Source organism: Scardinius erythrophthalmus, assembly GCF_964197995.2.
Source record: "Scardinius erythrophthalmus genome assembly, chromosome: 20".
Classification (NCBI taxonomy): domain Eukaryota; kingdom Metazoa; phylum Chordata; class Actinopteri; order Cypriniformes; family Leuciscidae; genus Scardinius; species Scardinius erythrophthalmus.
The window spans coordinates 8,974,752-8,994,649 of NC_138240.1; the positions used below are offsets into that span (position 1 = coordinate 8,974,752).

The window sequence follows — 19,898 nt, forward strand, 5'->3', positions numbered from 1 at the left end:
CTTGCAGGAGCGGGCTCTGGAACAGCGCTTGCAGGAGCGGGCTCTGGAACAGCGCTTGCAGGAGCGGGCTCTGGAACAGCGCTTGCAGGAGCGGGCTCTGGAACAGCGCTTGCAGGAGCGGGCTCTGGAACAGCGCTTGCAGGAGCGGGCTCTGGAACAGCGCTTGCAGGAGCGGGCTCTGGAACAGCGCTTGCAGGAGCGGGCTCTGGAACAGCGCTTGCAGGAGCGGGCTCTGGAACAGCGCTTGCAGGAGCGGGCTCTGGAACAGCGCTTGCAGGAGCGGGCTCTGGAACAGCGCTTGCAGGAGCGGGCTCTGGAACAGCGCTTGCAGGAGCGGGCTCTGGAACAGCGCTTGCAGGAGCGGGCTCTGGAACAGCGCTTGCAGGAGCGGGCTCTGGAACAGCGCTTGCAGGAGCGGGCTCTGGAACAGCGCTTGCAGGAGCGGGCTCTGGAACAGCGCTTGCAGGAGCGGGCTCTGGAACAGCGCTTGCAGGAGCGGGCTCTGGAACAGCGCTTGCAGGAGCGGGCTCTGGAACAGCGCTTGCAGGAGCGGGCTCTGGAACAGCGCTTGCAGGAGCGGGCTCTGGAACAGCGCTTGCAGGAGCGGGCTCTGGAACAGCGCTTGCAGGAGCGGGCTCTGGGACAGGCTGAGACGAAGGACAAGAGGCTCCCTTTCTCCTCTTCTTTCTCTTAGGTCGTGGTGTGGAAGTCATAGCCGGACTTGTGACCGGTTGAAGAAGCTCAGCGGGATCTGTGACCTGAGTTGGAAGGGCAGTCTCAGGCAGCGCTGACTCGGTCGAGGATGACTCCGACGGAGAATCCCACGAAGTCCTCCTCCCTCGTTTGCCACGAAGATCAACGGGAGTGGCTGGGACCTCGGGAGAAGTGGAGTGAGCCTGGTCCCCTTGAGAAACAACAGCCAGGACCCGACCCTCCGGGATCACTGACAGCTTGGGTGCGGGTGACGACAAGGAGGAACCCCGCAACTCCCTTCGTGACAGGCAGTCCACCATGTCAGCAAACGGGCGGTCTACCAACCTCTCCCGTTCAGCAAGAGGCGGAGGAGCGTTTAGACCCGCTATGAAGTAGCGGTTGAGAAGCATGTCAGGAAGAAAGAGTCTCTTCTCATGAGCGACCCGAGCGTACTCCTTAATGGACCTTTCTCCTTGAGGAGGAATCGGCAGCTTGCCGATTCTGACGTCAGAGCTCGTCTTGTGCCACCACTCTATTAGAAGGTCCGCTTGGGACTCAACAGGCGAGGACATTCTGTCTGCTGGGTTCGATGTTGGCCGGTTCATTCTGTCATGGGATTGCAGAGAGATGAACCCAATCGCAGACGGTATGCAATACACACAGATTTATTAAGACAAAACAGGGAAAACAAAACCCACGAGGGGGCAAAACAAGACAGGGATGACTAACTAGACTAGACTAAGACTGACAGAAAACAGAACAATAAACTAACAGCTAAGACAGGATCAAATACTTCACAAGACTTCTCAACAGGTTACTCACAAATGATTCGACATAAAGATTGGCAATGAACCGGCACAGGACAGCAAACACAAGGGGATTAAATAGGGAGCAAACTAATCAGGAACAGGTGACACAGGTAAAGCAATAATCTAATGATAACGAGATGAGATAACAGGGGGGCGGGGTTACATGACGAGACAACGCAAGCACACAGCCAAACAAATGGCCATGTGCTTACACACAAAACATGGGTCTGTCATGATCCTGCCTCAAAACAAGAAAGATCTAGGACATGAAGGCAGAACCATGACAATTTATTAGCTTTATTTAATAATATTACCAGTTCCATATTATCTTTATTAAAAAATAAGACAATAAATGATTTTATTTTTTAAATTTGACTGCATTCTTGTCAATTTCTAAATGTTTACTTTTTGATTTATGAATTACAACAGACTGATGAAAAAAAAAAGTTTTTGTTAGTTTTTATTAGTTGTAATTTTTATATAAATATTTAACCTTTAAAATAAAGGTTTTACAACAACATCCCCATCTTCTGTTACATGTTACATAAACTAGTTATATTTTAGCTTCCTTTCCATGTTTACTTCCATGAAAAACTATTTAATTTGCATCTTTGCTCGGTTTATATTTGTCCTTTTGCTTGCAATTTGTTTCTTTGTTCATAATTTTTTATTACAGAATTTTAATTTGAATAATGATTTGACCTTGCATTTAATTAGTACTTAATCAGTACTTGGGGAATAATTCTCAAGGCCACTGTTTTAATTAGTTAACATTTATATTGATATTTAACTTTTAAAATATTTTTTTTCTCTTGTATCACAATTGGTATTGAGAATTATGAAATTTTATTGGTATTGACAACTGAATTTCTGGTATTGTTGTGAAAACCCTAATATGGTTATATAAACATCCATATATAGTTTCATCTAACTTTGCCAACAAAACTCTCCTAAAAAGAAATACAAAGGTCTGGTGACAGACCTATGAAACAAGCAGCAAAATCACTTTTGAGAAGGGAGAGAGAGTAACTAAAAGCTGAGAGAGCCAATGATGCAGAAGAAAAAGAGGTACAGTCTATCCTACAATAAGCACCCAGAATCTCAATATGGCCATAGAATGGATCTAATGTGTCAGGAGGATCAACAGTCAAAGGTCTCTCTCTCTTTTGCTGAATGCTAAACAGCTCTCAGTCCTGTGAAGAGCTCACAACCACTTCATCCTCCCACTTAAAAGCAATAAGCCCAATGCATCAGTCCTCCTCACTGCTGCCAGACAGCTAAAACACAACCACATGAACCACAGCGCAAGAGATACCTATAACGATTCCAAAACCACCATTAAGCTAACAACAGTCCCAGCCACATTCCCAGACCACTCACGGTCTCTCTGATGCTTACTGAACACAAATATGGCAAGCTCCAACCTGATTGGCTGGCTGTGAGTCAAGGTACACAGGCTTTAACCAAGGAAACAAAGTTGTTTTTAAAAGTTTGCTGGATTAGCAAAAAATTGTTCATGGCACTGAATCTTTGAAATATATTTAAGAGATTTGTTTGAGCTATAGATCTGCATTCTTGCAGAATACCCATGAGACCTGGTTAAATTTGTTGAGACAAGGGACTAAATTTCTTGTTGTAGGCGGGTGCAGGCGGTTCTGCTAAGAGTGTGCAGATTGAATGTAACCTATGTATATATTGGGAGTTTGCAAAGTAAAAAAAAAAAATAATTATATATATATATATATATATATATATATATATATATATATATATATATATATATATATATATAAATAATATGAATTGTATAAATACAATTCATATTCAGTCCTTTTGTGAGACGCTTCAAAACTGAAGGAAAAAAGAAAAATCAAGTTGGGAGCGGGTGAAGAAGAACTGGTTTGGGACACTTGAGCACACTTATATTTTATATTTATATTTACATTCTGCACAAAGAATTTCCATGAGAATTAATTTGATTTAGATCCCATTTTTGATTCTGATTCAAATTAGGTAATGCATCATTAACATCAATTTGTGTTGACCAATCACAAATTGGTTGTGCAAGAAAGTTTTACACAATAGCAATTTCTAGGAGATTAAATATTTTATAGCTCAGAATAACTAGAAAAATGTAACAAATGTTGCTGTTTGAGCATTAAAAAAGGTCTGTGTGGCAAGCAGGGCGGGGCCAAGAACTATGGTGCCGAAACCCAGGAGGAAGGAGGAAAGCTGTGTCAAAGAGGCCTCACCGCTGTGGGAAACTTGTGGTCCCAACGAGCAGGGCTGAGCAGTGTCTGCCACCATGGACACTCAAGGCGGGGGGCTGGAGTGCTCGGCTGGAGTGCTCTGCTGGAGTGCTCTATTTTTCCCTCTCTCACCCTTCCCTCATCCTTCTATCTCCTTTCCTTTGGCCTCGTCTATACTTACCCCCAGATGCTGCGGTCGCCGTGACACTGCGAAGGGCAATGGGGGTATGTGGCAATCAGGGCGGGGCCATGAACCATGGGAACCATGGAACCATGGGAACAGAGCGAGGTTACTTGCGCACCAAGACACCACACCTGCATACCTACTCAAGTCTCATGGAGGAGCTCCGGAAGGATAAAAGGAGGAGTGACGAGAGTAAAGGACGAGAGGACCAGGCCTGGAATTTATATTGTTGTTTTGTTGTAGTTTATGCGGCAGTCGTCCATGAGGGTCTGCTGCTTTACTTTTATTTTGTTGAATGTTTATTTTGTGCTTACGTTGAACATCCGCCGGTTCCAGCCTCCTTCTTCCCTGAACTTAAACATGGTTACAGTCTGCAAAGTTACAAAGCAAAAAGATTACTCCAAAGGGAGATATTGTCAATATCAGTAAGCACTGTTTGGTTGCTCATTGGCCATTTCCTGTCCAGTCCTATTGCTGAACTATAGGCGCATAAACACGCATATCTCCAGAAACAAACATGCACGCATCCAAGTTCCAGTCTGATGCCTGTCTGTCTATCATGGGCCAAGAACAGATGAGCCCCAGGAGGCGTGCACACACACACACACACACACACACACACACTCACGCATGCGCACAAGCAGAGCTCCAGCATCAGCCAGCCTCAAGGAAGAACGGTCTCTGCAGATAGAGATAAAGGTTTCAACTTTCAGGTTAAAAGTGACTTTTTTCACAGATAAAGGCAGCAATGGCAATCTGTTCTCTTCTTTTTTCTTAAACTGTCTCTCTCTCTCTCTCTCTCTCTCTTCCCCATTTCTCACTCTCTTTCTCTCTCCCACGCTCAATCTTTTTTTTTCTTGACTTTATCCAATGCTGCATACAAGGCTGGATCAGACAGTTAACGCTGCTCTTTGCTTTATTTCATATCTACTTGTCAAAGAGAGATTAGCAGTTTTTGAGCTGTTCCACTTTGCTGTCATGATGGAAAATGAATGAAAAGGAGAATGTGAAAGAGAAATGAAAGACAGCTGTTTGGGGTTTTTGAAGCTCAAAACATTGAGATTGAATAAATGTCTTCTGAAATTGCCCCTCAGGAACTAGGAATCACAGAAGAATACTCACATATTTTGTTGAAACCATATGTTTGGGCGGGACATTCTGTACTGAAGGGCTCATCCCCTTTCTTTTTAGATAGCCAATAGTCTTTAGTTTATGTCACAGCCTGTCACAACCACACGCAACACCCAAGGACTATAAAAGCAAGGAGGACACAAAATAATAAACTACCTACTTCCTTCATAAACACAACCAAAGACACCCCCCCCCCCCAAAAAAAAAATACCCTCTTGATTTTGCTAGTCAGAAAAAGGTAGTATAATAAAAAAAGGTAGTATAATTTAGGGTGAAGAGACATTCTTGTTTTGGACAATAAGTTGAATTTTGGACAATATAAGATAAGCCCCTCTGGAAGTTGTGGTGCCTGATTGTGTCCCAGGTGTCCCAATGTTTTCATAGTTTGTATTGTCCCTTATTAATGCAAAGTCATTACAAAATGATAAGAACTTATGATGATATTGTCCAAAATGCTACAATTACAAACTTTTGAAGTGCACTGTATTAAATAGGTAACTATGGAATATTAACAAAATTGCCATGTGAAAAAGATAAACACTCACTCATCGTCATTGCACAGAATTTGATTGAGGTGTATATGGGGTGATAAAATATTGTACAGCCACTGCATTTTCAAACTATAATAACTACACACACACACACACACACACACACACACACACACACACACACACAAAAAAGACCTGAAATGGACAACATTTTGATTCCAAAGAGTCTTGAACTAGCTTAACAAGCTATATGTCCTTGGCCAACAAATTTCAACAGGTACTTTTTGCAGTGCATGGCTACACTGACCAGCACTAAATCAGCACCTAACTAGCAGAGAATTTCATTTAGGGTGGTACAGTCCATGATCACATGAACCATTATTTTCACTTCTGTTTCACACAATGTATAAAACGCTTTGCACATATAGCCATTATCACGTGTGCTTGAGTGTGTTGTGAAGAAGGGAGCATGTGTACCTGCATGCAAAAGTGTGTGTAAGGCCTCCCTTTGCGTCACAGCATGTTGTTTTCACATCTCTATAATTGGATGAGAATTACGTGGTCTTTCCTCGCTTTATTGAAGTCCTAATGCCCGAGTCTGCGCCACAGCAGCATGCGGTATGATCAGCTCACCCTGATCCAGCCATCTGATGACTATCACTGTGGCATTTGTACACAGAGGTTCTGTCGCTTTCGCTTGAGTATTCAGAGTCTCTAAATGCTACAGGCTTATTTTCACACCACATGCCGCAGACAAACACAAACGGTGGTCCTTTGAGCTCCAGATTGGTATTAAAAAAAACGCATGATTCAGACAATGACTTTGATGCCGCTGGAAATAAAAGAAATGTCGTCTAATGTCAATCTGCCTCCTCCCTGCTATGAAAATGTTAGAAAGTTAGCAAAAATTGCTCAATTTCCAGTTAGCAAAAAAGTGTTTAAAAAATTTGATAATAGAAGGGTGACTTTGTGATGCAATAAAGTTCTTCTTTTAAACCCTAATTGAGCTTGACTGTGATATACTGTAGGGCTGCACAATGAATCAAATACATGGTTGAGAACAGGATTACAGCTAATCATGTCAATTATTTAGGTCTACTCCAGTTTTCTATTCATATTGCTTATTTTTGTAGCGGTTATTAATGTTTAAAAATCATATATATAGTGTTATTAATATAGTATTTCTTCAATTACGGACACAATTAGGTCCCAGGGGTTGATTTTTACTAAAACTAACGAAAACAGATTCAACAAACTTGTTTCTTTTTGGTTATATTAAGGTCACATTAAAAACTTCTACCAAGCCTCCGTCCTTTATTTTTGCCATTTTTTTACCTTGTACCTGACCTGTATGTAGATCTTAAAATCACTAAATTATAAATTGTTGCATGCCTTAAAACTATGATAACCTGAACAAAAAGTGAAAATCAATGTAAATATAATTTGTGAGCATACTATTTTTAATCTGAATAATTTCCAATAAAGCTGCAATATTGTCAAATTATGCATATAATGTAATTGTGTGTATTTATAAATGTATTTTAAGACACTTATTTTTTTATCATAATTGTGCTACCTTATAGCAATTCATTTTCTAAAGAGATGTTTGAGGGGCGCAGGCCTATAAAAACTGAGATATGACTTGCTACAAACTCTTAAATACCCCCAGCACTCTCCTGAGGGAAATGTTTAACATGGGCACGTAGGAGACGTCAGCTTGACTGTGAAATGTTTTGCAGTCCATTGTTTTCCGGCAGCATCTCCATCTAATTGTCTTGTCCCATTAGGCCGTGACCAGGGTTTGGCAGAGGAAGACAGGCTCCCTTGGCAGATGCCTGCCATTTGTCTGAATGCCCTTGATCGACTCGTGACAGATGTCAAGGCTTCCGTTGAGCGGGTATTTTCTGTCACATGACCTCTGTTCGGCGCGTCAGGATAACGTGGCGTAGTGGCTCTTGTATGCACCCGTATGGATGCACACACACTTCTGCATCCATCAGTTCCCTGCTATTACCTCTGACAGGCCTCACCTGCCCAGACGGCATGACCCATGAAAATTCAACCTGGCAGATGAGTGTTTGAATGGTAATGCACCACTCTGATTGATACTGATAGGAGGCGTGGATGTATCGGTGTGTGTGTGTGTGTGTGTGTGTGTGTGTGTGTGGGTACGTGTTTAGTAATTAGGGATTTGCAAACTTAACTTTTTCCAAAGTTGTTGGAAAGTGCTCAAAGTACACTGGCACACTATAAAAGCAGTCGTACACTATAAGACTGAAATGTGTTGCTGCAATAAGTGCAAAAAAAAAAAAAAAAACATAGTGTGCAGAAATATAATGTGTAATTTTTTATCAAATAAATGCAGTTTTGGTGGGCATAATAGTCTTTTTCAAAATCATTAAACATTAAACCACTGTTTTCACTAATAAATATAATAAATATTATACAGTATAATATATATAATATAATATATATTTTTAATTCCTCCAATTTTCATGAATTTACAGTGTAAACCATATAAGGATTTATTCTGTAATAATAATTTACATTATAAAATAATAATACGTTTATAAAAGCAAATTTGTGAAAAACAAATTGCAGGATCATAAATCATAAATAATCAGAGATATGTTGTAATTGACACACCTAGACTGTGAATAGTAAAGTACACAACAACTAGACAAAAAAACAAGAAACTGAGTCTTTAAATGTGTATATGGAGATTAGCTTCAGTAGTTCAGCATTTGGCATAATCATAGACAAGAGATCAAATAAGCCATATGTGAAGAATAGCAGATCTCACATAGAGCAGGAAGGATTCGATCTTATCTTTACATTGATGCAATACATGTAGCCATTTAACAGACATCCAAAAATACACACAGCTAGGGGATTGCATTTGTCTTTCACGCATCTCCTCCTCCATGAAGGCAGATGTGTGTCTAATAAAACCATCCCTACCGCTGACAGAGCGCAAAGAGACAAGCTGATTAAAAGACACACAAAACACGTTTAGAGAAAATGGCGCCTATGATGAGTTTGTCCAGCCTGAAGCTCACTTCCTTCTCTGGCATTTTTCACAATACCTCTATCAACAGCCCTGTTACTGTCCCTTTTTCTACCCAGATGGCGTCACCATGGAGACCAAACATCCCCAGCAACACAACCTCTCATCTGGAACATCAAACACACCATTGTCAACTTGGAGAAGTTAGAGAAAGTGAGAAAGTGTTGAATGCTTCCTTTAAGGAACACTGGCAGTGTGAAAACTCAAAAGAGGTGGTAACGAAAAATCCTGTTGTTTGTGGAAGAGAGATAAGACAGATATTGTGAGTCAGATATGACGACTGGGTACACAGTCAAGTCTTATTCTCAGTGTCTGCAGGGCATGTGTGGAACCCATGCTTGGGCCAGCATTACACACATGGAAACTATGTGGATTTGTTATTTGGAATTAAAGCGTGGAAAGCGCAGTGGTGAACAGTGTGTAGGTGGAGATGTGATATTTGCAGAGGGTATGAATACCATTTAGGCCGGCTGGTCGACTTCACCACGGGGGACATCCCATCTCTGTACAGGCTCTTGGTCTTGCTGAAGTTCACGATGTTGAAAATCACCCTCTGAAACAATAGAAACAGATATTTTTGTGAGATGGAACCATGGTTATTTTATTATATATGAAAATGCACACAGCAGTGGAAAAAAGACCCCTACAAAAATGAAAGTTGACATTTTTGAAACTGTAAAACAAAACAAACTATAAATGTGCACTACAAAACAAAATTAAAACGGACTTACAGTAATAGAAATTGAGCTTAGTTTTCGTTGTATGTGACATTTAGAGAGAGTTAAATCAGAAATCATTTAAATCCCTATAAAGATACAATAAATAAATACGTTAAAATAAATACATACATAAATAAAGTGGCTTACAGCAAATAAAAAAGCATGACATTGATTATCACCGAGTTGCCGATGCAAACGATCTTAAACAAAACCTTGATTATATTTATTACATTCTATGCCATGAACTTCACAATCTTTTTGGTAAATCCAACTTCAACTTCATTCTCCAGTCACGGGCTTTGATCCAGTCCATCATAAATGCCCCAGAGATGCCATAGTGACGGTAGTTACAATTTTGTAGTAATCATAGCAGCAGTCTGACCTTTATAGCACATTAAATTGTCTGCAAATACTGTAGTATGTGTGTTGTTATGAATTTGATAAATAAAACATTGAACTTTAACTTTGATGGCACTGAGTATTTTGCAGCTTCTGATAAATTGTTGTGTGTCATCATAGGAAGATGGAACAATTTGTGGTTCTTTGTAATTAATAATATTCACAATATACAAACAAAATAAAAACTTTATGAACCATTAAAACTAACAGCAAAGATCTGAAATGCTCAATTGGGCTGCTTTTCACAAAACCTCACAGTGAGTTTCAAAATTAGCAGTGCAAATGGGAAGTGCTGTACGAGACACCAAACGTGTTAAAAGAATCTTGCAAGATCTCGCTGACTACGTAATGCGAAGATTGTGTGAACTTATAACACACGTGAGATAATAGAGGCAAAACTGTAGAAGGATGTGAGGTTTCTCATAATTTCCACCAACATATGGAACTACACAAATCACAAAACAAACACTGTCTGCAAACTGTAGCTTAAAAAGAAACACAACATTGCAGGAAGTGAAGGTCAGGCTGTGTAGAGGTGAAGAGACGCAGGGTTTGGTGGACCTAGAGAAAACCTGAGCTGCATTCCAGCTTGTATGTTATCCATACTGTATACAGATATTGAGGTATGTCCCAAATCATAGTCTGTTCGAAAATTAGTATTTCAAAGGGGGAATATTTTCAGTGGGTACTTGGGCTAATATTACCCACAACCCCTTGCACTATGAGAGGAAGAATTTGTGACAGTTTGCTTCACTATTTTTATGCACTGAAAATGAATAGGAATGGGAGACCAAAGCTAAGAAAACAGGGTAACACTTTATAATAACGTTCAGTTGTAAGTCATTTATAAGTGGTTAGTTAATGATGAACTAATCATTTACAAAACATGAATATGCGTTTCATAAATGTTTAATGAATTATGTTTTTTTTTGTATGTATGTTTGTATGTATGTAGCAATTAGAGGGTGCAGAAAGTGTTGTAAATGCCTTGTATACACGTACAGATAATTTGTAACAGGTAAGTAACAGTGTTCAACACGATGTGTAAACGCATGAATAGCATGATTAGTTCATCATTAACTAACCACTTTTAAATGACTTACAACTGAATGTTATTATAAAGTGTTACCGAAAAGGTTTTTTTTTAATGCACAAACATACAAATTAAGTAATAATATTTATTTTAGATCATGCTAATCTAGTTGTAGTTATGAACAAAATAATTCATACTATTAACAATAAAAATTAAAGCACAATTATGACCAATACCAATTTGCTTAAGCCATGATTCTATAATTGACACAACCTCAAATCAAAAATTAATTCCAAGTTTCCCCACTGGTAGTGGTACATATTTTTTTACAGACATTATACATTAGTTCTACTGTGTAGTAGAAGTAAATGAATTGGAATGCAGCCTGGTGTCTGGTGTAAGGCCTATTACCTACAGTTAGCGGTGCTCTATTGTCACATCCCTCTTTTTACCCACTTGACGTCAGTGTAGACCTGGGGTCACAGCAGCATGTCTGGGGCAATTTGAGGGCAGTTGGATTCTTCCTCGAACCCTTTTTTCTAACATATAATGGGAGAATGAAGTTTATGAAATATGAAGTGTATAAACAGTACAGACAATGCTAATAATGACATGTCCAAACTGTAAATGACTCCTTGTGATAAATCATATCAAATTCCCAATTAAGCCCAGGTGATGGAAGTCAACAGTGTGCAAACGAAATCCAATTACAACCATTCTCTCTTTTTCTCAGTGCCCGCTTTCTTCACCAACCCCCCCATCTATCCATCCTGCTGTTCCCCTCCCATCAGTGGCTGCAGTCACAGAAGATGGGGGATTGTGGTCGGCCTGAATCAGCCAGGGCTAAAATGACATTTAACTGATGTTCAGACGCGAGGTAGCTGCTGGAACGGGTAGATAAGACCATTGCTGCTGGCATTTCAATTACACTTTTACTGCCCTACACATCTGTTGCCAGCCTACTTTCAGTCTTTTTTTTCCCACAGGCAAATACATCCTCATTCCACTACCTTTACATCACGCCACTCTTTCTTCTTTTTTTTCACCACAAAATTCAGATTGTCTGCTTTGGCAGATGGTTTCTGGGTCTAGACTGGAATGTATTGCTGGGGTTTGTCTGACTTGAGGGTGGGACAAGGTAGGGTCAGTTCTCTCTCCATCCAGTGGTTCTCTGGGTCATACGACAGCAGGGAAAAAAACAATGCTAAATGCAGCTAACAAAATAAATAGGCGTATCAAATTTTAAATGGGAGTAGAAAACAAGTGGAAACGGATTGGGATATTTGCATGCCAGACTCAAACACACTCTGGGCCCTATTTTAACAATCTAAGCACATGGTCTAAAGCACACGGCGCAAGGGCACTTAGGGTGTTTGCAAATCCACTTTTGCTAGTTTAACGACGGGAAAAATGGTCGGCGCACAGCGCATGGTCTAAAAATGTTGTCTCTATTCTCTTAATGAGTAATGGGTGTGTTTTGGGTGTAATGTAAAATAAACCAGCCCGAGACTCATCTCCCATTCCGTTTAAAAGTCAGTTGCGCTCACGCCATGGCGGATTTGCTATTTACATGGCAGAATTTGCAAGCGGAAAGACTGAACGCGTCTCCAGAGCGCAAACGGAACTGCTCGTGCGCCAGGTAAAAGAGCGCAAGCAGACCATCTACGGGACAAGTCTTTATGTACACAATAATAATCTTTTACATTGTAATCCTTTTATTTTTAATATTTGGCATGTTTGTGTGCTGCTGCACGTCCCTGTGTGTGTAAGCAGAATGTAAGCGCGTTGTGGACCCGCCTATAGGCGCACAATACTAACGCGCTCATTAAATGAATAAAAAAATACTGCGCCATTGACTTTAGACCAGGTTTCAGTTGGTCAATGGCGCAGTCTATTTCAGTTGCCTCAAAATAGCAACGTGCCTGAACACACCTCGGTTTCAGACCAGCAAGAAAATGGGCACAACGTGGCGCAGGACGTGAAAATGATAACTGTGTCGGGCTGAAACTAGCAAAAGACACTTGGCGATGCATTGCTCCGGGTGTATGATAGGGCCCAGAATCTTTATGTGCACCCCCAACTAAACCCAACAAATTACCACATAAATAAATACATGTACATCAAAATTATTGTCTTGTAGATTATTTTAAGATTCTGCTATGAAAAACAGTCCATTACAACATTTGAAAACAATTTGGCCAAGCAAATATTCTACAATAATATTGCAATAATTTTTACGAAAAAATAATCGTTATTAATCTGCATAAGTCAATGTTTCTCAAGGGTTGCTTTTGTTCTTTTAAGCAATGTTTTCATTTTCTTGCTTTAACTGGACCCATGAACTTCTAGACATCTAGAAACGATTTAATGCTCAACATATATATTAAAATTAATATTAATAAGTCTTTTAAAGCTATTTTACTACAGTCAGTATGTGGCAATTTCCTTGGAATATAAAATGAGAGACTGTAGAGTGAAATGAGAGACATGAAAGTACCGGTATGATGCCATGAACCACATTTTAGCAGTTATTATACAAACATATTTAACTATTGAATGCCATGATTGACCAACCATAATCAAATATTATAAGCCGTATAAGTGTCACGACAAGCCGGATAAGTATAACAAATTTCATTCAAACCAAACATACGCAGTCTAACATTAAATTAAATAACATTTTGAGGATGTTTTCCCATGAGGCTTATGCAAAGAGGGCAACCATTTTCAGACAATCCCAGCACAACAAAGCTGAGTGCTGCTGTGAAGTTTAAAGTTGACTCCTTTAGTTGACTAGTTGACATTGTCAGAATTGATTTGTATCATTCTTACCTCTTCACTACTTGTATTCACAGTACCATGAGAAGCTGCCCTCTTTATGTCATTATTTCCTACGGCATCATCACAGTCAACAGGGGAGTTACTCAGAAGAAGGGAGGGGTGTGGGTTAAATTGGACACACATCTCATCTCAGGCTCATTAAGAGCTTTATGTAAGGAAAGAGAAAAAATGCACACATATATACTGAAAGTCACTGGTGGGCTCCCTTGCATTAGTTAAGCCAATGTATCTACATTGAGGAGTAATTTGGAGTTGGTTCCCAAAGCAGCACAGCTCAGTGCAGAGCTGGTCATGGAGGAACTGTGAGAACGGTACATTTAATTACTGATAGAGAGACAGGAACACATTACCATCCAGCCTGCCTGAGATGTCATTTCCATCAGGCATGTCAAGTTCTTTCAGTGCTTTTTACACTGACACATATTCACACTCACCTGGAGTCTTGTGTCACAGAGCCTGACTTTTGACTTAAAATGTGGTCCACTCTGAAGGTTATTCTGGCAATCTGACAGGAAGAAACCACTTCATCAACACATAAATGTTGTTCACTAAGAACAATAAACTAGTAAAAAAAAAAAGTAACTACATAAATGTTGTGTAACAGGCAACTCTTTTTATTTTATTATTTTATACTGATATCACAAATATATATTTATATTACAAATAAATTACTATTCACATAATAAATACATATTTTAATACTAATTTATTGAAATTATTTAAACATCTACATACAAATGATTGCTTAAAATGTAGGGGTCAGTAATTGTTTTTATAAAAAAAAAAATTTGACTTACCAAGGATGCATTTAATTGATCAAAAGTAACAGTAAAAAACTTTTACAGTGTTACAAAAGATTACAAAATATTCTACTTTAAATAAAAGCTGCTGTTTTGAATTTTCTATTTAAAGAATCCTGAAAAAAAAGGATAAAAGTTTCCAGAAAAATATTAAGCAGTACATCAGTTTTCAACATTAATAACTATAAGAAATGTTTCTTGAGCACCAAATCAACATATTAAAATGACTTATGACAGAACATGTGACACTGAATACTGAAGTAATGGCTGCTGTTCCACCACATGTAGAAGAAAGAAAAGTTAGAGGAATACATAATATACATCTTAAGTAAAGATCTCATTAAAAACTGATTCTGGGATTAAAAAAGTATCCTCTAATTTCCATGAGTCTCTCTCACTCTCTCTCTCTCTCTCTCACACACACACACACACACACACACACGCTCTAGAGGTGAAGTTCTCCTACAACTCAACAACAAGCTGCTCTGTGTTGCACAGGTGAACTAATGATTTACACTGCTAAGAGACAGAGAAAAAGAATCTAAAAGAAAAGCGAATGAGGAAAAAGGCTGCCAAGAATCACGACCTACACAGTGCTCCTGACCAGAAATAGCTGGATGTCAAACAGTGTTTGGGGGCAAACGGTGTCTTTTGATACTGATCGATCTGCAGAGCCCTGCTCTGGGGAAAACATTGCTGAAATATTTAAGAGAATTGTCTAAATGGAGGGAGACATAAATAATGTACTTTGCCCTCTGTAAGTCATGTTCTTACTAAGAAAGTTCAATGTAGATATATTAGCTTAATAACACTGAATAATACAGCATGCAGTGGGTCATATAAAATTACATATAGTGTCACTCTGACAAGGGTTAAATATAGAGTAACCTGAGCCACATACAAAACAATGTGTAGATTACATCATGTTTTAACTGTCTGTTCAATGAATAATATAATAAAAAAATATATAAAAAAAATTCAAATTTAAGTACATCTGGTATTCCATTATCAAGGTTAAAATGTAATTTTAACAATTTTGAGAGAATTATTGAAATATAACTTTTTAGTAGTAGTAGCTTTGTAGTAGTAGTAGTAGATAACTTTATTGTCCCTGTGGGGCAATTGGGTTTGCGGCGCAGTAGCAAGGCACTTCATGACAAAACATCAGACATATGACACAAACAAATACAATGCAATGCAATACACTATACACCCTTGGGTCTGACCAGGCCAGCTGGACATAGCTTATTTGGACTGATTTAAGGCTTTTATGGCTTGTGGTACAAAAGAAAATTTGGATCTGTTCTTGGTCATAAGGGGTGGACAGAAACGGCGACTAGATGGCAATCATTTAAAATGAGATGACAACGGGTGTGTAATCACATCCAATGTTACTGGCCTTTCTCACCATTCTGTCTTTGTAAATGTGTTCAATGCTCGGTAATGTTATCCCAAGTAACTTGCTGGCAGTAGTAACTGTTTGTCTGATTATATTTTTCTGTGATTCAGGGCATTTCCGAACCAACAGATAATACAGCAAGTTAAAACACTTTCAATGAAAGCAGTATAAAACATTTGAAGCATTTTGTTATTGACATTAAAAACCAGCAGTTTCTTTAAAAAGTACATTCTTTGCTGTGTCTTAGTGTGCAAAAGATCAGTCAAGTCACCAGCACAATATTTATGCACATATTAGTGCCGTCAATCAATTAAAAAAACGTAAGAATTAATCACACATTTTTCTGTAATTAATCGCAATTAATCGCACCTAACATTAAAGTTTTTAATATATTTTTATATTGTATTAATTTTAATCTCCAAATGAATGCACAAACAACATAAAGACAGTTATTTGAAACATTTGATCTAACAGGTAATTTTTTATTAAAGCTACAAAAGTTATTCAGTCAAGAGCATTGAGTGATATTCTCCGTCTTTTGTTCTTTGATTCACAATAATCACAGACAGCAGCAGCTTTATTAGGCTGCTGTCACTTTAAGATCTGAAGCACATGAAGTGGAGCTGACACATATCTGATGTCCTCACAACTCTTGACTTTACGGTGATTTAAGACTTTATTTAACTTTTTTAAGACTGTGCTTACGAGGATACTCGACAAAGCAGGCATTTTGGCATACTTTTGTTTTTGTCCGTTCAAGCGCGAAAGAGAATTGTGCACACGAGTCGTGTGTGTCTGTCACACAGACGGGATTCACAGACAACACGTCAGTACTTAGGTTATTGTTTTCTGTGTGCTTGAATGGTTTAATAGCACTTGAATGAATGACAGCGTGATCATACTGTACACTGGATGGATGACAGAAAAAAACAGATGCTGCATTTTAAAGCGTTAAACTTATAAATATATATATAAAATATAATGTATGTGATAATACAGATTGCATCAACAGACCCGACCCAAATCACTCCTTACCCGAATCCGACGTGCATATTTTTTTTTCTTTACAGTAAAACCCGACCCGAGACAGAACTGATCAAATTAGACCCGAGTCTGAGCCGACAGCATTTATTTTGGAACCCGACTGGAGCCGGACGTAAACAGCATTGACGTGTGCACAGCCTGCAGCCCCGCTGACTGATTTGCCCGCTGCTCTATTACTTTCATTTATTTATTTACTTATTTATTATTACTTTATTTTATTGCCTGCCAGATGGATACAAGTTATATTGTTCAGCTTTCAATTGTGACCAGTGGATTGGAAAAATAAATTTGATAGTTCGATAAAAAATGTAATCGATTTAATCGCCCAATAAATTATGGATTCGCTAGTGTTGTCTGCAACACTATTTACCTCATCTCCGGCAAAGGGCTTCTACACACACAAAAAGAAAAAAGCCCTGCATGAACACACAGCATAATGAAGCGAGTGGCTTTTCCTGATGGATCTCATAGCTATAAGATGGATTTCTGTGTGTGGGGTTACAAACGTTTCTCAAAAATGCACTTAACAGTCCATTGCACGTAGAAGCGCGGAATCTGAGAGAACTTAGAAAAAGTGAGATAACCACGTTTTCATAGAATTGTTTTAAATAATAAAATTGTTAAATGCCAGACACAGTTGAAAAGAATTTGGGTCTTCTCGGGTCCATTCGAAAAAAGCACATTTACTGTATTTCAAATTACCCAAGACCCGAGGTCAATAATACCAAACCTGACCCTTGTCCGAGGCACTCATTGAAGTTTTGGACCCGAACGCGCTCGGGTCGGACCTCGGGTTTTCAGATCCAAGTGGACCAGTGGAGACCTCAAAATTACTCGAGAACTGCTCTGAACTATTGTAAATGGTTTGTTGCAACTGGGCACAGAACCTTTAGAAACAAACTAACAAGGCATATGTCTGACTTCAAAGCTCTACTATGAAAAAAACTAATCTGATTTAGCACAAACACATTCTAGAGAAAAGTAGAGAAGAGAAATTTCACATACTCACAAGCTGTGAGCATGTTGAGCTGCAATTTAATGTCAGCTTTTAATTTCCTTCTAAAAAAGGGTTGTATTCAATAACTGTGATATCAGATAACAGAAAACTCCGGCAGGCATTTCTGAAGCAGCAGGCATGTAGACCTTTTGTTTGGTTCAGGCATTCAGAGCCTTTTGTGCAGGATTATTTAATTCTACTGGAAAACCAGGAAGTGGGCGCTTTTACCATATTCAATGAAAAGGCAATCGCAATCTACTGCTCCATTGTGTGGCAGCAACATGTGATTCTAACATGTTTAATTAGGTCTCTCCATCGCCTTTGACTGACGGTCCAGCAAAACACAGACGACACAATGCAAAAGGTCACAGTCACTCACACAATGATGCTTGGAGAGCTTTAAAAGCATTCCATTAACCTACTGATGGCTCCGTGCACAGCTATGAGGAAAAGACCTTTGTATACGTGTTTGTAATACTTAACCCTATCCCGGTGGCTCATGTGGCCCGAGTCATGTATTGTGCATGCAAAAAATCAATGTTCTTGGTTTGTCTACGTCAACTTACATTTCCCATACTGAAATGAAGTCACAATGCATTTTAATACATTGATCTCTTAGGGAGTATATGTTTTTTTACATCCTTTCTACCCTTATTGCATTAGATCACGGCATTCTGACATGACTTAAAGGAATAGCCTCATCAAAAAAACTAAAAAAACAAACTCGCCCTAATATTATTCCCAAGCCAAGGCTACTTGGCTCTGAACCGAACCGCAAAACTGAACTGAAGAGCCACAATCTCTCACTCAGGATCAGACAAATACAGAAACAAAATGGAACAGTGTTGCCATCTAAAAACTCCTCCTCTATAAAAATACTCTCTGTTGGTCTCTCTCTCTCGTTCACACGGGGTCTTCCGTCAAGTAAGTGGCAAGAGAGAGGTGGAATTGTCAAAAGTGATGGATGACTATCAACCTTCTGCTCCCCCTCTTCAGTCCTCTGAGATTTACAGAGCTGCTGACTACCAGGCATGAAAACCAATCTCTTTCTCCATTTCTATCCTTTCCTATATCTCACCAGCACTCTCTCCATGTCTTCCTTTTCCCTTCTATCTATCCATCTAACTCTTTTATCTTAAGCCATTTCTTTCACCTCTGACAAGATTTGGAGAACGCAGTCTATCTATGCAACCAATCAGCTCACGACGCTGCCGGGTAGTACGGCGGAATGCAGGTGACAAGTCTGTTTCAGACGAGGACGTAAATTGCCCCGGTCTATGACAACCGTTCCGCCTCCCGTCCTCTCCTCCCAACAGGATGAGGAACGCAATGCATGCACGTCTAAATGTCGTAATTATAACATCACAAAGGGTGGCACCGTAGGCTAATTGTGCTCTCAAAATAGTAATGGCTTTATTATCACAACTATTTTGGTGAGTGTAATGATCGTTAGGAGGCATTATGTTAATGCAATTAAGCGCTAGCATTATTGTTCCAGACCTCTCTAATTGGGGGGGGATCTCAGAGGGCACCCTGTTCAAATACTGTATTCTCAATGATACATTTACCCTATGATGAAAATGCAAGGAGAATGAAGAGTTTAAAGATGAATATGCTTACAATAAAAAGAAACAATAAATAATAAACAATATAAACAGTGACATAACCAAAGTCCTGTTTCCTCTTGCAACAAGGATGGCCTCCCATTATTGGCTCCAGATATTCGGTAAGATATTCAGTTATACTGAAGCTAGTGATTCTTTTTGAATGATTCATTAAAAGTATCAAGAGCATGAGATTCATTTGTTCATGAATCAGACATATTGCTTACACTGTTTGTTCTTACATACATTCTGCAATGACAGAAAAATGTATCAATTGTATTATATTCTGTTCCATTCTATTTTACACTACCGTGTAAAAGTTTGGGGATAGTTTTTTTTTTTTTTCTTAAGAAAGGACACACTAAATTAATCAAACGTGACCGTAAATACATTTATAATTGTATAAAATAATTGTTTTTCAAATAAATGCTGTTCTTT

At 39.1% G+C, this 19,898-nt stretch overlaps 1 protein-coding gene across 1 annotated transcript in view; it reads right to left on the reverse strand.

The window, feature by feature from the left end:
* The window catches only part of agbl4 (AGBL carboxypeptidase 4), a gene marked incomplete at its 5' end in the record, with an annotated part of 352,800 nt that overhangs the window by 222,818 nt on the left and 110,084 nt on the right, over nucleotides 1-19,898 (reverse strand). Inside the window, one exon of the mRNA XM_081349121.1 lies at nucleotides 9,083-9,177. Coding sequence (XP_081205247.1) covers nucleotides 9,083-9,177 — 95 coding nt within the window. The remainder of the gene's footprint in view (nucleotides 1-9,082; nucleotides 9,178-19,898) is intronic.